The sequence below is a fragment of the Fistularia commersonii genome, chromosome 7, assembly GCF_037954325.1.
Source record: "Fistularia commersonii isolate RoL2024-O1a breed Wild chromosome 7, RoL_Fcom_v1.0, whole genome shotgun sequence".
NCBI classification, from domain to species: domain Eukaryota; kingdom Metazoa; phylum Chordata; class Actinopteri; order Syngnathiformes; family Fistulariidae; genus Fistularia; species Fistularia commersonii.
Window position 1 is genome coordinate 607,147 of NC_141290.1, and position 16,244 is coordinate 623,390.

The following is a 16,244-nucleotide window of genomic DNA, read 5'->3' on the forward strand; positions in this document are numbered from 1 at the left end:
GTCATCATTTCAATTTTTCTAAATCAAGTTTTCACCAGTCTTGTCAATGTTCTCATCGCCCGGATTAAACCACCATATACGACTTGAAGAACTTTGAGAAAATGTTCGTGTTCTCATGTGTTTTTGTGTCATCTTTGTGTCATAAATGCTTTATTTCATAGATTGTGGCTGAAAACTCCCTGCATAATATCCTGCAGTAAGGTCACACGCAGTATTTCCGCAGCTTCCCTTCGGACACTCGACCCCGAGGCTTTTCCACCTGCAGCCGCTTAGAGATAATGAATGAAACGCCATCGGGTTCCCGTTAATGAGCCGGTGTTCCACGTTGACTGAGGAGAACGTATCGTTTTTCATCAGCCTCATCCGCCGGCTGATTGCAGGTAATGAAGGTGTGTTTATTGTTGGCGGGGATTCTCTCACATCATTAAGGCCCTTGGCTCGGCTCCCCCTCCGCGAGGAACATCTCCGCCTCGGAGCCCGGTCGGCCGTAATGAGCGGCGGCGGTCCGGAGGACAACACGCCAACACTGCAGCGACACATGGAGGAAACACCTCCATGTCGGGTCACGTCGGTCCGGGGAAGTTCTGTCTAACTGATCCCTTTGATTGTGCGTTCTGGAGCTGCATGTCCAGACTGAAACCTTAGGGGGAATGTAGATGTGCATGAACACACATACACAAACACCCCTTTTTTTCCACTACTATTTTGCAGTGTCACAGAGAAAACCATCATGCTACTATTGTACCACATACCTATATACTGTAGGATTACTTACTGACCTTTTGCACTAAACTGTACAAAAAACAAAACAAAAAAATCTCTGCTGTTGCTCTCTTACCTTCAAATAACACATATTTATGCACTTAAGTCTTCATGCTGTTAAATGTCTATCATCTTTTCGCCTCACCAGCAGTTTGTATCTGCTTGCACATTATAGTAAAATGTAACGCTGCACTTTACGGTTGCATTTGCACTCTATTATTATTTTGTGAATTTTATGTCACCGCGGGATTGTGAGGATCGTCTTCTCCATTCCTCTGTATGTCCAGTACATGCATGGCAATGAAGCTGGCGTCTGTGTGTTCCAGCTCTGCCACCTGACCTCTCACCTCCGTCCAAGGCAACGTGACATCAGCGCGGCGTCTCGGCCGTGAGACAAAAGGCACAGGAGGTGCAAACTGTAATTATGCCGGGCGAGTTAAAAGTCAGCGGCGTTTCCTGCGTGCGGTAAACATTCCTGCGAGGTTGTGTCATGAGAAGGCAGATGTGTGCGTCTGTCGGCGGGAGGCCGGGGGATGTTTACAGTCCCCCCCTTCCAGCTGGAACATTCGTTTAATGTCGGCGCACATCTGTGGGTCGCGGCGGGGCTCTGTCGGAGCGGTGGCGGGCCGGTCACACGGCCGGCGACTCGCACAGGAAGTCATCAGACGCGCCGTCGGCGATTGAATGATGATCTACGCTTAATGGCTTCCTGAGTTCCCATGAATAACAACTTGTATTAGGTTTGGATGCTGACTGACGAGGAGCCCTGGGACCATTTTCCATGACGTTTCGCACCAGAATGCTAATTTTTGTCCAGAAAATAATCCCACAGAATAGTGATTTATTGGCCTCTCAGCAAGGCTCGCACTTTGCCGTGAGACATTTGCGCGTCGACTTTGACCAATGAAATGGTCCTTCGCAAAAACAAAACAGCCAAACTGTGCGACCTGGGTCACAGTAGCCAGCCCAAAATCTGAATTCTCTTCAGTACGGTGAAGATGCTAATGTAGCAGGTATCCACAGATACCTGCTTGTGCTAGCGGCAGCGTAGCGGTGAGATTGTTTTTCCTGCCTAGCTGCAGGTGTTAGCATCACATGAATGTCTTTGACAGAGTTTTGATCCCATAGGAAACTGGTTTTACGCAGCACTCCAGCTTTGTCAAGAGGAAGTACAAGGCATTCAAAACCACCTCAGGAACAGGTCCAGCATATCTGAACCAAATGGTAAGACCTTATGTTTCTGGCAGAGAGCTGCGTTCCTCTAATACAAACCTACTAGCAGTACCTTCTGCTCGCTCTAAGCGATCTCAGGCAAAACTGTCCTCAGTTCTACTACCTCAGTGGTGGAACAAACTTCCGGAAGCAACAAGACTAGCATCATCTCTCTCAACCTTCAAGAAACAGGTAAAAACTTTTCTCTTTCAGGACTATTTACTGCGCTGATGCTTGAGCTGCCCTAGATCAGGTTAGGCAGCAAGTTAGGCTATGCAGTGTGTGTGTGTGTGTGTGTACGTATGTGTGCATTTTTGTCTTAAAAAAAAACATAAACAAAACTAACCCCAGCTTACTGTTCTGTATATTTCCTGTGCATCTTGTATTTGCAAGTGTTATTTGCAGTCCTTATGTCCTCTATTGTAAGTCGCTTTGGATAAAAGCGTCTGCCAAATGTACTGTAATTTATAGTGCTAAAGACAAAGACAATCAAGCTAACTTTATGAGAGGGACTGGTAGGGATGGTTGACAGTAAGCAAGGAGAAGGAGGAGCTTCTGAGGCCAATCAGTGGTCGTGATCTTTGTGGGACTGTGTGTGGCTGGAATGTGCTTATCTGGTAAATACTGATAACAATGGCTGACCCGAGACGCTTTCCCGCCGAGGGACCAATAAGGTCGTCTTATCTTGTTCAAAGACACTCACATGCCGTCGACCGTCTGGTGGCCCTGCGTAGACTCCGCAGGCGGCTCGCCGCTGTTCCTCCGACTCCGAGCCTCACGGGCGCGCTGACGGCGCTCCCTCTCCAGCTCCTCGGCATCCTCCATGCTCCTCTGGGCCGTCAGCCTGCGGGGAGGTCGCATTCATTTGTGTTTTTTCTTGATATTCCCCGAATATAATGACGATGACGCCGCCATCCGTAGCCTCTTTCCCGCCAGCAGGAACAAATTTCAGCTGTCACTTCAATGAAATATCTCCTCAGCACTGACATTTGTCCTAAATGTAGGAAAAAAATTGTACATTTATGTAACTCTTCCTGCGCCGCCATCATCTGGAAAAAGGTCGAGCACTGAGTCTTTGGGTGGTAAACAGAGAAGGGGGTTGGTGGAAATGGACCGTTCCATTATTCCCCACAGTGTTCTATACCCAACTCGGCCAAACTCTCTCCCCGGCGGGCCGTGAAACGGCCAAGGCTTCGGCGTGGATCATTTGTCAGGAATCACAGACGACAGATTCCTGACTCCTCGTCGCCACGGAAACCCGAGGAGGGAAGTCAAGACAAGGCACAACCGGCGAAACATCTGCCGGGCCTGTTTGTCTTGGAGATAAACAGACGCACTCGTCACCTCGCCTCGCCTGGCCAGCGCCGCTTTTATTACAAACACTGCCGGGTCTTTATTTATGCAGACCATGAGCGCACACACACACACACACACACACACACACACACGCACGACCAGTCATTAATTACTGTCTGTTGTCTCTCACAACACACACACACACGACCAGTCATTAATTTCAAATCTGCTGGCTCTGAGTGCTCTATTGTTTCAATCATGTTGTTCGGCTGAAAACCCTGGGCCAAGTATTTGCCTCACGCGGAGTAAAGAGAACATGTCTTCACGCCTGACGGGACAAACCATGACTTAACATCGGCCAAAATCAGCAGCGGGCGCATTTTACATGGGTTCAGCCGGCTCACTCACCCCTCTACTGGCCCGAAGATGCAAATACAGACCATTTTTACAACAAATAGTTTATTCAGGAAATAATATGGGAGTGAAACTAATCTTCAATTTTTCCCTGAGAACCAACAGCAACCCCTTGAAAGTCTTTGGACAGAATTGGATTAAAACAAAGGAAATGATCGTATTATCGGTATTATCGCTACAGACAAAAAAATAATAGTCCTTGAAGAACTTTCTTATCAAAGAAATTATCCAAAAATCTAGGATCAAGGAACAAAAGGGATGTTAAAATACGATTGAGCTACTTTTTTCAAAATGAGTGCTTATGTTCCAGGGGAAAAGCTTGCTCATTACACTTCCTATTGAGGTTCTTAGACAGCAGGCAGAACTAGAGGTTGCAGAGATGAAGATGTTGAGGTTCTCTTTGGGAGTGACCAGGATGGAGAGGATCAGGAATGAGTCTATCAGAGGAACAGCACATGTTAGATGTTTGGAGAGAAGGTCAGAGAAGCCAGACGGAGATGGTTGGGTCATGGACAGAGGAGGGATAGAGAATATATTGGTAGACGGATGCTGGGATTGGAGCTGCCAGGCAGGAGGTCTGGAGGAAGACCAAAGAGAAGATTTATGGACGTCGTGAGAGAAGATATGAAGGTCGTTGGTGTGAGAGAGGAGGATCCAGAGAATAGGGTTAGATGGAGAGCGTTGACTCGCTGTGGCGACACCTGAAGGGAAAAGCCGAAAGAAGAAGAGGAAGAAGACGCCTCCACCTGTCAGATTTTCAACCCTGACAATCAGGGAAACGTGAGCATGCAGAATGCGGCGCTGCCAACCCGATCATTCTGTACCACTTTATAAAAGGGACCCGGGCGTCTTCGGCCAAAGCCAGGTCTCTCTTAGGACAATGTCGCAACCCGTCGGCAGGCACCAGAGTATGTGACTCGGTGGGTGTCATGACGACCTGAGGGTCGATCAGCTCCGTGTGGCCACTCAAGTGTCATGTTACTACCACGGCTTTTGGCTCCTGGGTCACTAATAGACTCCCTAATGGACCCGGGCCTCCATCTGCTCCGCTGCAGATCCACGTAGGTGGGACAAGCTGTGACCTCCGACCCCCCCTTTCATGCTGTGCAGTTCTATGACCCCGGGGCTCAAACGGCTCGCTGGTTTTTTTCCTCTTCTGCGATTTGGAAAAAATAGAGAACCTGTTTGTTTTCAGCGTGACTCATTTTCTCTTTAAAGAAATCTTTCAGCCACGACAATGAGAAGGCCTCTTTTTCAAATGTGCGGCTTCTCCCACGAACGTGTGATTGACAGACGGGGGGACCGTCGCCGTGCACGTCGTCCTGAAAACTTTCACCGGAGCACGGAAGGTTCTCAGGAACTGAACCGGACGGGGATTTAAACAAAAACAGGCCCGTTGCAGCGGCGTCGGGTCCGGAGCTCCCGAAGGATTGGGGTCGAGAATGTTTTTGGAAGCCTAGCCTTGCGTTACCTCGCCGCGGTTTTGCATTTCCAGCCTGTTATTTCACCCCGGGCTCCCTGCGCTCGGAGTGTTGAGCAACTCTCTCACAGCGTGTTCTGGCTGCCGCCGTGCCCCGCTGTGTTTCCTGGACCAGACGCTGAATGTGCTCAACAGAACACAGAGCCTCAGTACATCACGGAGCTGCTGACTGCAACTGTCACAAGATGAAATCCATGCTCCGGGCTCTGTTTTCGCACCAGGCGCGGACCGGTTCGCCATTTCCACGCCCCCATATCAGTTCCCCTCCCCAGACGCGGACTGATGTTTCAGAGCGGGAATAAAATTTCAACAGGCTTTGAACAATCCCAGGGGAGTGTCTCTGACATCTTCTCAATCCTCCCTGGTGGACAAAACAAAACCAGGGTTTATTCTGTGGGCTCTTCGTTCCATAAGATCAGATGTTGTTTTGCAACGATGTGGTGGCCACCAGCGGTCTGCCAATCTCCACACAAGCCAAACCTTCATTGTATCTCATTGGCCGAACGCATACATTTCCAACACAAAATCTCCTTACAGGCCCTCACCTGTTCCACAAAAAGCACAGATTGGCTGATAAAGAAAATAAAAAATGACCAGATTGATTGCCACTTCCGGGAAAGACAAGCAGAATATTGCAAAATACACACAAAATAAAAGACTAACAGCATTAGATCCTGAACCGGATCCAATCAATCAATGAGACAAACATGGGTCGTCTCGGTGTCTGACAGAAAACAGACATTTTTTGCTGATGCAACAAAAGCATCACCATCCTTCCTTCCTGTGACCAGAGGAGTGTGTGTGTCACACAAAGCCCCGTGAACATCTGCGAAGTAGGTTTCATATTTTGAAAGCATGGGCGACAGCCCGGTGGACCACCTGAGCAGAACATGGCAGCGCAGACTTGGCACTTTTCCCTGCAAACTGTTGTCTTACAGAGTTTGGTCTGATGATATTCAGGTGCAAGGCGTCAGAAGGTGGCGAACATCACAATCCCTCCGGGTTTATCAGCGACTTATCGTATGTTTTGCTTGAGAAGCACCAGCGACGAAAGCCTTGTTCTGCGCTGAGAACATCAAGCAGCAGCGCTTTGGTTCCAAACCAAAACATTTCGCAGCAGATGGTTGGATCCGGGCTGGACCACAGATGAGCCGGTCCGTACCCGGACCGAGACCGGCTTTTCAACAAGGTCTCGGTCTGGTGGTTTTTAACCGGAACCGGAGCGAAGCCGCCATGTTTGCACAGAATCTGTCCGGGAGGAAAAAAAACAATCGCATCTGCACTCAGGCGGACCAAAGCAGGCAGGTGTGGAAACGTCAGCCGGGCCTGATGGGACCGCGGCTCCTCATTACAGGATCCTGGTCCGGCACTGCCCACCTCTCACAATGTCACTCGGGCTAAATGATTAATCCCAACGACTGAGATTTTTCAGGTGTTTGCCGTCCCCCAGCCACTCACGGCAACGCTCCAGCCTCCTCCGGAGGAGTCGGTTATCTGTTATTTGGAAGTTTGTAAAATGACGCCACGGGCAGGTCCGGGCTGGACGGAGGCACCCGTCGGAGCGACGCACCTGGGCTGACAAAGCCACACAATGGAGGACACACACACACACACACACACCGGCGGAGAACGACAATGGAAATCCTCTAAACCCTTCAATCCACTCCTTTGAAGGGCCTGCTCCTTGAAAACAAACATGTTATTACATTCTGTAAATAAAAGACATTGAGCCGTTTGCCTTTCAGCAGGTTCCACAGCAAACTGAAAAAAGTTCAACTCAAGAGTATCATTTAAAATGTATGATTTAAGCCTTCACCGTAACAGAAAAAAGTGTATTTATTTATATTTACATGAATTTATATGTTTTTATCTTTCTGTATGGAGCATCTGGTATCCATTTTCTCCATAACCAATAAAGTAATTCTGATTTCAAATATTTTGTGATAAACCGATTGATTTATTATGATTCTTTTTAATCAATAAATCAAATATGCAAAAAGGGTTCAACTTTGATTATTTTTTTTAATCATTTATTTAATTTCCTCTATTCCTGCCTGAGTCGGAGCTAAAGGACCGACCCAGAGAGTCCCAGGACCAAATCAGACCAGAATCTGCTCTGTGTTCGGGGGGGGTCAAAGGGCAGCGGAGAAAATACTGAAATACTGGAGGCCAAAGGAATAAACACTACCGAGCTCTCATGGCAGAGTTTACTCAGCAGAGCCTCTAAGTTCGACCTCTGCACCTGCTCCACAGGAAAAATCATTTAACTGCAATTTTCCCGTCAACACCGAAGGTGGACCCACAGAGGTGTGCGGTCCAGACCAGGATCCGGTCAGGAAGTGTGAGTCAGCGCCTCCGGCAGCTGGTCGTCACCGTTCCACGTCCGATCAATCAGCGACCCACCGCGCACGCCGTCACACACCTGGGCGGCTGTGTGACAGCTGGCCACGGAGAGGCAGTTCATCGCCAGCTGCTCTCAAAGACAGAAACTGTCAGCGAGAAGAATCCTGAGACTAGATCAATGACTGAGAGATGTTTTTCCATCACGTCGATCTTTACTTCTGACTTTAAGTCACTCAGCGACATCAGACACCACTCAACATGACCGTCTCTATTCTAATTACTATTTTCCTAAGCACGACATTTTTCACAAGTCACCTGACTTGTTGGAGGGCAGCAGTGGAAACAGACAGGAAGTCAAAGGTGCGGCTGCAGCGGGTACTTCCTGCGCCCCTCCCCCCGACAGACGGCCAAAACCCGCCGCGGAAAAATCATCAGCAACGACTCGGGATTAAATCCTGAGACCCGCCGGTTCAGGCATCGATATCGTTCTGATTAAGATAAGAAGGATTTAGAAGACTTGACAAACACTACATATACATGTGCAGTATATAGATAAATAGTTTGTATTTTTCATTCAGTGAAAAAATTCTACAGATAACCCAAAAACATTTCAAGTCATATTATTCTGGAGTTAGTCGGAATCGTGGCCACGTCATATAACAAAGTAGCTGTTGTACTTTGTATTCATCAAAGAAAAAGGCCAGAGTTGCAGGTTTTCCAGAAGCCCCAACATCTACTCCGCATTTGACGATAAATACATTTTGAGAAAGACAAAAAGTAGGGAAGCCAAAACCACAAGTTTGCTCCATCTGATTGAATAATGATGCATTTGCTCCACCGGCTGCGGCGCCTTCGGGACGACACACGACAACGACGATTTCCAGGAATATTTTTGACAAGATGGGAAAAACAGAGACATTCCTGTGTTTAAAATGATTTTCTGCCAGTTCGGGTCAAAGACAACGATCAGCAAGAAGTGAACCGATGCAGGAACCAGAACAAGAGCTCAGCTAAAATGACATAAAACACCTGTAGTCAAAATATAGGTTTAAAGGACGCCCTCTGAGTTTTCAAGAGTTCAGGAAGGGACTGGAAAAAAAAAGGTTAAAAATAAAAATAATTTAAAAATTCAATATAAAATAAAAAAGGATAAAAAAATCTAATAAAACTGGAATTTGAGAAAAAAAAAAAGTAACATAACAGATTTCTTTCTAGATTGCAATCTGTGATTCCTGTCTCAGCATCTGTGAGCACAGGGAACCGCAGGTTAATCCCCACCCAATCAGATTTGTATTTTGAAAATGACAAAATAAAAAAAACAAATAAAAGAAAGGAAGTCAAAAACCACGGCTTTACTCCCACTAAGTGAATAGAAGAAAAGAATGCGCTCGGCCGGCTGCGGCGCCTTCGGGACGACAAGACAGCAGCCGCCGTCTCCGGGAAGATTTCCTGGCAGGGACAAACGGGCCTCCGGTGTTGTGGCGACGCCGGCGGTTGCTAGCGGCTGCGGCCCTGAAAGGCTCCACGAGAAGAAAAGAGCAGCGGGCCGTGCGCGATGGCCGCCACGAGAGGTGGCGAGCGGATAAAAAGCCCCTGCCGCACGCCATCACCCCCTTCCAGCCCGCACTCGCTGCGACCCTCAGCCTCATTGTCAGCCTCCTTTTCACGAGAGCTATGGCGGAGGGGGGAAGGTGAAAGATGGATGCCAGAAATAAAAGGTGTAAAGTATTGAGGCCTCAGCTGCTCCTTTGTGAGCCCATAGCCGGCCCGCGGCCCGATGACACAGTAATAACACGGCTTCCTCCCCGGCCACAGACACGGACGGTGGGAAAAGGTTTGCGGGATGAAGTCAGCGCTGTGTTGGAACACGCGGAGGACAATGATTCATCCCGATCACAACAGGAGGAGGAGGAGGAGGAGGAGACACTGCTAGCTGCATGCTACAGCTAACCAGGAAGAAACCTGCCGGCGTGGGAGCAGGAAGGGGAAACTGCATGAAATAATGAGATCACTTTTTTCTTCTCTACAAACCCATTTCTTAGCGTTACCTGTGACTTTTTACATATTTTCTCGTTTATGTTAGCATGTCAGCAGAATTCCTTGTTGTTGAATTCCAACAAGTTTCCGAGCTTGTTCTCAGTCTAACGCTGTTCAATGTGTGACTTCTTGACTTGTGAGCTTTAAGTTTATATCCTGGCCATTACATAATTAAGAAAAGTAATCTCAAGCTGAATTTTCAGGATAATCTATGGCACAATTTCTTTTTTAATCAGCTATGATTGCACGGATGGCAAGAATGGAGAGGTGGATGTTTGAAGACAACAAAAACATAAAGACTATCCTCAGCTTCTTCTGAGGAAGAGAAGGAGATCCATAGAAGGACCGGAGGAGTTCCCTCAGGACGTTACAAGGGGAAATCCTTGGCCCAAAAATGTCCTCATTCCTATCAAAAGGCAATTTAACACAAGTGATGGATATTTTGGAAGTTATATTTGACTGGTACTTAGTTCTACAAGGTTTGGACATTATGTCCTCGTGTATTCACGTTGTTTTTGTTTCAAAACAAAGAAACCACTTTTCAGCCACAGTGACGCAATCATGAAAAGTACCTGGAAATACTGCTACACCTGAAAAATCAGCTAAAAACAATAAATTAAATGCATAACACTCGCCCAAAATTAAAAATAACCCAAAACATTACATAAAAACTGGGAAAAAAGTGTGAAATATCACTATAAGCAAAAAAGGGGGGGTTAATAAAGTTATTAGTTGTGTATTACAAAATAAAAGTATTGTTCCTGCATGGAACTTAAGATCAAAACTGCTTTCTGTAACAGACTGGTTTTTATGTGGGTCCCACCGGTCCTTTAATGCTGAGGAAATTATAAATAAAACAAATAACGCTGGGCTGAGAGGTCAGAGGGGACAATTCAGAGCCCAAATGAAAACAAGCAGAAGAAGACAATCTGGGAGGCGAGGATGACCAGCATCCAGAACGTTCACTTTCAGGAGATAAAAAAGCTGTCAGCTGCTGAAACAGGAAGCCTGCCATGTTTACTTTCCCCTCCGTGCTCTTAATGTGAAAAGGTGGGAGGCTTCATTCAACACCCCTTCCCCCAAACACACACACACACACACACACACACACACACATACACACACAGATCCACCACTGAAGCATTCCTCGCTCTCTTATCTCCACGAAACATAAACAGTGAGCATGTGTGGGGGTTTAGGGGGTTGGAGGTCAGGCTCTGTTTTGAGGCAGGTATGCCCTCCCAACACACACACACACACACACACACGCACGCACACACATCCTCGAATGACATCACCGTCCAGCGCGAGCTGGGACGAGTGATGAGAAACAGGCCCGGCTGCCAACAGCACTGATAAGCGTGGGCCGCGGTTCTTTCGGATGACATCACCTCTGCCCACGTCATGTGACGTGGCAGCAGCTGACGAATATTCGCGCTATCAACATGTCTGTTTTCACGTCTCTGCGGGTTCTTGGGAGAAAACAAATTTTAAATGTCAGAACAGCAAGAACACGCAGGAAAAATGGAAACATGGTAAACCTTGTCAAAAGGGATTTCCACAAATATTGGAAATATTTTCTTTGGGGTTCACATGTTGCCATAATTTCCCCGGGGAATTCATAACAACATCTAAAAGTGAAATATTCACCAAAGTGGAAAAGAAATAGTAAGCGGATCCTTCCTGGCTTCCATGCCTCCGCTGAGTTCATGAAAAACATCCAGGGAATTTAGGAAACCCCCTGAGGGAAACATTCAAAACAAGAAACTCTTTATTTCTGGCATATCTGTTATTTTTAGCTCATCATTAAGTGAGATTTACCTCAAAAATACAGTTCTGTCATCTCACCCCTTGACCTTTTCAAATAAATACTTCAATTGAGGCATTTCTTTCAGATCCTTTCCTGTGGTGACGTTAGCTCCCGTTGTTTAGTTACTGGGCAAGAGGACCAGTCGAACCCCTTGGGCGTGAAGACCAAGGGACAAATTGGAGAGAAAGAAGTTTCATCGAAAGAACACGAGGTACTTTGATGACCCACTCGACTAAAATACACCAGAAGACCACAGAAACGTGATGCATCTCTCCGTCCCCTGGAGAGCATCCTGAGTGAGACCCAACGGCAGCATGTGATGGCTCCACACACATGACTCCACTGTATGTCAAACTCCAACCGCTGAGGAACGTTCACAGCGGGCTCGTGGTGGAGACGCCACCAGACACACACACACACACATACAGTCACAGCGACCGCCAACCAGCGCCGACGTGCAGGAGGGCCCAGAGATAACACACATTTGCTGCGGTACGTCAATGTGATATTACTTCAAATTCCCCCCCGCACTGCATTCCAGAAAGGACGTCGTACTTTCTGTTCTACTCTGCTCCTCCTTTGAAAAGAAACATTTGAAAATGAATGGGCAAACGAGAAACCAATTATTTTACAAATCAAGCAACAAAGAGGCTCATTTTTTTTGTCGCTCAGGTGTGACAGTTCCATCTCAGGTGATGCATACGGGTCGATTAGTCATGATGGTGCCAGACCATCGCTCACCGGATGACTCGCGTCTATTAATTCTCCTCAAAGCAGGTGTTCGTTGACGTCGGTGCTTGTTCACACCTGACGTCGTGAAAGAAAGGATGGCGATGACGAGCCCCTCCAAACAGGGGAAGGGAAGGGGGAGGTTTAATCTATAACTCTCATCCTGGTGTCTACAGCTCAGACACACTGGGGTAAGAGGTGGGGTTTGACCCCAACAATCTGCTGTCAATCATCCAGTCTCTCATCCAGACCTTCAGACATCTTAGATTTGGACGGTGGGAGAAAGACAAGAGAACCTGGAGGAGAATCAGGCCGACCGCTGGACTTGAACCTGGAACCTTCTTGCTCCGAGATGACCACCGTGATGCTCCTTTTTCAGAATCCAATCAAATAAAAAATTGCCAGATTGTCGCAAAAGACAATGACATTGTCTTCACTGTTTGAGTAAACCGGTAATCAGTTAAAATCTGAAAGCAGTCAGTGACGGACATAGACAGATAAGATGAATGAATGTCAGAGGAGCTGTTCTGAGTCTGGAATCGGCTCAAACTTTGAGAAACTCCCTGAAAATCAGCAAGAAATGACCGATAAATTACCCCTAAAATCCCATTTCTTTCCTGCCGCGTCACCATGGCAACCAAACAGCGCCACCCACGGCTTTATTAAATGTCGTCGACAACACGGGGATCGAAAGCGAGTCGGTCACCTGCGGGGGCCCGGGCGTGACCTTTGACCCCAGCAATGGGTCAGAGGTTCCACTCCTGGTTAAGAGCAGTTCACTTCTCATTTCTCTCGACAAAAACATGCCCGCCCTCTCTGTCATTGGAATGAAATTATTTCTTTGTCATCTCTCGTTAATCTGAGCGGAGGCGGGGGGGTGTCGCTCCACTCAAATCCCTTTAAAAACCTCCGTGACCTAAAACACTCCCCCTAATTCCACCTCACAACAAAAGACTCGTCTTTACCCCGAGCTCCCGCACTTTTCCCTTCTGTGAAGATAAACAAAGTGTGTGAGAGTGTGTGCGCGTTCAAAGAGAGTTGTGGAGCAGAAACGCACCTCATCAGGTTCTGTAAGCCTTGTTTGCTGGAGTTCCTCCTCAGCAGAGCGTTGGACATGTTGGTTGGCCTCTTTCGTTCTTCTCGTGTCCCTTTTTCTAACCAAAGCGCTTCCCCTCTTCTTCTTCGTCTTCCCCCTCTTCTCCTCACAGCTCTCGGCTCGTCTGCCTTCTCTCTCTCTCGCCGTTTCCTCCCCTGCGACGCTTGTGGGAATGTCAGCAGACCTCACAGTGACTCTCTCTCATAGAGGGAGGGTTTTAGTCATTGCATCCCCTTCCCCGCCTCCCCGTCCTGACACACACCTCACCCCTCCCTCTGTCCCACATGTGGTTTTCATCGAAGAGCTCCGAGCGGCAGCGGCAGCGGCAGCAGCGGGGCTCAACATCTCTTTCCCTCCTCCCTCCTCTGTAATGTAGGGTCATGTGGTCCCCCCAACCTCCCACCTCCCACCCCGTGGGGGTATGAAAGCCCCCCCAACCTCCCCAACATTGTAATGGGCCTCAGATTGGTGGCAGCAGAACAGGGAACAGAGAGGGTCGGTGTATATCAGAGAAGATGTCTGGATTTACCGAGCCGCGTTCTAGTTCCCAGGTTTTGGTTGCATCGTGGCCACGAGTTCTAACTTGTTCCCACGCTTTTTTGACAGATTACATCTTCTCCTCGGGCAAACACAGTCATTTCCCCGACTTGAATCATTACACGAGCTTTTGATGTCGTTCTACAATATTTGCCATTTCATTTCTGCTTTATTTGGTGATGATTCTCATGAATTCCTTTTATTTCCTCAGTAAAACTGGTCATTTTCTCATTATTGTGTCAAAAATAGAAAATTGGTCATCTTCTCTTTGACACATTTTAGAACTGATCAGAAAGCGGGAACTAGTCAACCGGTTAGTTTGGGATCTAATCCCCCCTAGTGGTCAGTGACGTGTCACACCTTTGCGCACTAAAGCGACGGAACAAATCGTTTTGTCGCAGCCACGAGAGAATGAAAGAAATGACCAAAAGATACGGCGTCTTACCTGCACGGGTGAGACTTCCTGCTCGGACACCGTTCACGCCGTCGGACTATTCAGCGGGTTTGGGATTGTTCTAACACATCACCGTATGAAGGGGGAAGCAGCCGCCGTGGGGCTCCTTTAACCCCACCGCCATGCCGGACACTGCGCAGTGACCTCTGCCTGTCATGTGACGTGGCTGTGATAGCTTTATGACCTCTTCACAGACGGAGCTGTCAAGCAGTGACACATCAGAGTCCAGGTGGAGACCGGAAGAGGGGGGTCGGGTCGCGGTCCAACGCTGCGCTCTTCACCCGTCCGGGAATGAGAGGCTTCCTTGAGAGGGTTAAATCTGCATCATTTAAGCCCGCTAAAGCAGGAAGTCTGGAAAAGCAAAGAAAAACAAAGGTTACTGGCATCAAAGTGAGAGATCCTTTCAAGGAAAGCATTAGATGAGTGAGGGTGAAGATTTCCATCTTTCTCAGTTATCAGTGAAAGACGTCCAGTTCCTACTTCCTATTTCAGATGAGATGCCGTGTGTGTGCTGGATGTCCGTTGTCATTTTGTTTCTTTATTTCATCTTCCTGTTGTTAGTTATTTTTATTTTCTAACGTGAGAATCTGTGATTTGACCGTCCGCATGTAAAAACTCGCCTCTTCGCGCTTTAACAAACAAACTCTCTTTGTCCCCATCGCCCCCTCTTCCCTCCCCAAAAACAAAAAAACTGTGACTCACATGTACAGCCTGCCACTGTTTCTACGGTAACCCACTCCTCACTATTCACCCCTGGAGTGTCGGTACATCTCACCCGGTGGCATCTCAGACAAAAGAGACATTCTGGAAAGTGTATTCACGCCACGGACGCCTCCACCACCACCACCACCCTTCCCAAGCACCCCCACCCTCAACATAGAGTCCATAAAGCGGAGCTGACATTTCCTCCAAACAGTGGCTGACCTGAACGTCACCTTGACAGCACAGGCGCTCCGAAAACAAACAGGACAGCAGCGTCAGAAGGGGCCGGAGCAACTTTGAGCAGCAACACAAAAGACTCGGGAACATCGGCCCGAAGACTCGAGGAGAGGGGCGGACGCTCCGAGCGCCTTAAACATATTTACTAAGTGAATGGTGGGGGATTTAGGGCTGTTCAAGTCAAGGGCACTTGACCAAGACGTCTGGAGCAGATGAGGAACCAACCGGAGCGTGAAACCTCTTCAGAATGTCAGCAACTAGATAAAGGCTCTTCTATGTTGTCTGCTAGGCATCGACTAAACAGCTAATTCTTTGTACACTAAAACTACTTGGCACATATAGAGTTTTGTGATTTCTGTTCTGATATTAGCAGAAGCATTCAAAATGTGATCTGCTCACACCAGAGCAAAAAACATAAAGATGTGCTTCAGTGAGATAAAGATTTAATTCATATACGTAGAGGAACGTGTTTTTTTTCTGTTCTCAATTTGAAACGTGGGACATCTTGAGCCACAGTTTGTTTGGAATATGGCGACGGTCTTCTGACAAATTGACCATTTTGAACATTTCAGATTGCTTTGAAAACATCCTTGGAAAACCAATTCACATTTTCAATAAAATAATAAATCAGTAAGGTTTTGTGTTTGTTGCTGGGAATTGATTTTTTTTCTCTAACAAGTTGCAACCTCCTGATTAAATCACAATTTAACTCCAATTCTGAGACTTACATTACAGCTTGAAACTTGGAATGTCTTGTTTTCAGTGTTTCAGCAAATGGAACTTTTTCTTATTATTTTAGTATTCTTTTTTTAATATTTTAGGTGTTAGCTTCATTTTCTTGACATGTTTTGCTTCAAAACTGTCAAGCAAGTAAGAACTGTTCTTGCCATTAGGAGACAAATGTAACGGTTGGAATAAAATAACTCATTTTTTTGATGTTGATTTCTACAGTTATTTATTTTACCATCATTCAGTGCGTTTGAACTTGCTTCCTCTTAAATACGTCAGAGAACCTCAGAACAAAGTACCTTGGATTGGCAAAGTAACCGCATACTTTTCTCATGCATTAAAGGAGAGTACTTGTTGGGGGAGTTACAGGGCTCCGGGGTCAGAGGTCAATCCCCCCCTCCAGTTA

The 16,244-nt window shown here is 47.2% G+C and overlaps 1 protein-coding gene across 3 annotated transcripts in view; it reads right to left on the minus strand.

Annotated features, from left to right (window-relative positions):
- Positions 1 to 13,369, minus strand: part of lsp1a (lymphocyte specific protein 1 a) — a 25,575-nt gene extending 12,206 nt beyond the window's left edge. For all 3 annotated transcript variants that reach the window (XR_015106336.1, XM_086149039.1, XM_086149038.1), the window contains exons 1-2: positions 13,141 to 13,369; positions 2,678 to 2,818 (exon numbers count right to left, since the gene is read on the minus strand). Coding sequence is in view for 2 of the 3 variants with exons in the window: in XM_086149039.1 (XP_086005165.1) it covers positions 2,678 to 2,818; positions 13,141 to 13,199 (200 nt within the window). In the remaining variant the exon portion in view is untranslated. The remainder of the gene's footprint in view (positions 1 to 2,677; positions 2,819 to 13,140) is intronic.
- Positions 13,370 to 16,244: the final 2,875 nt, after the last annotated feature.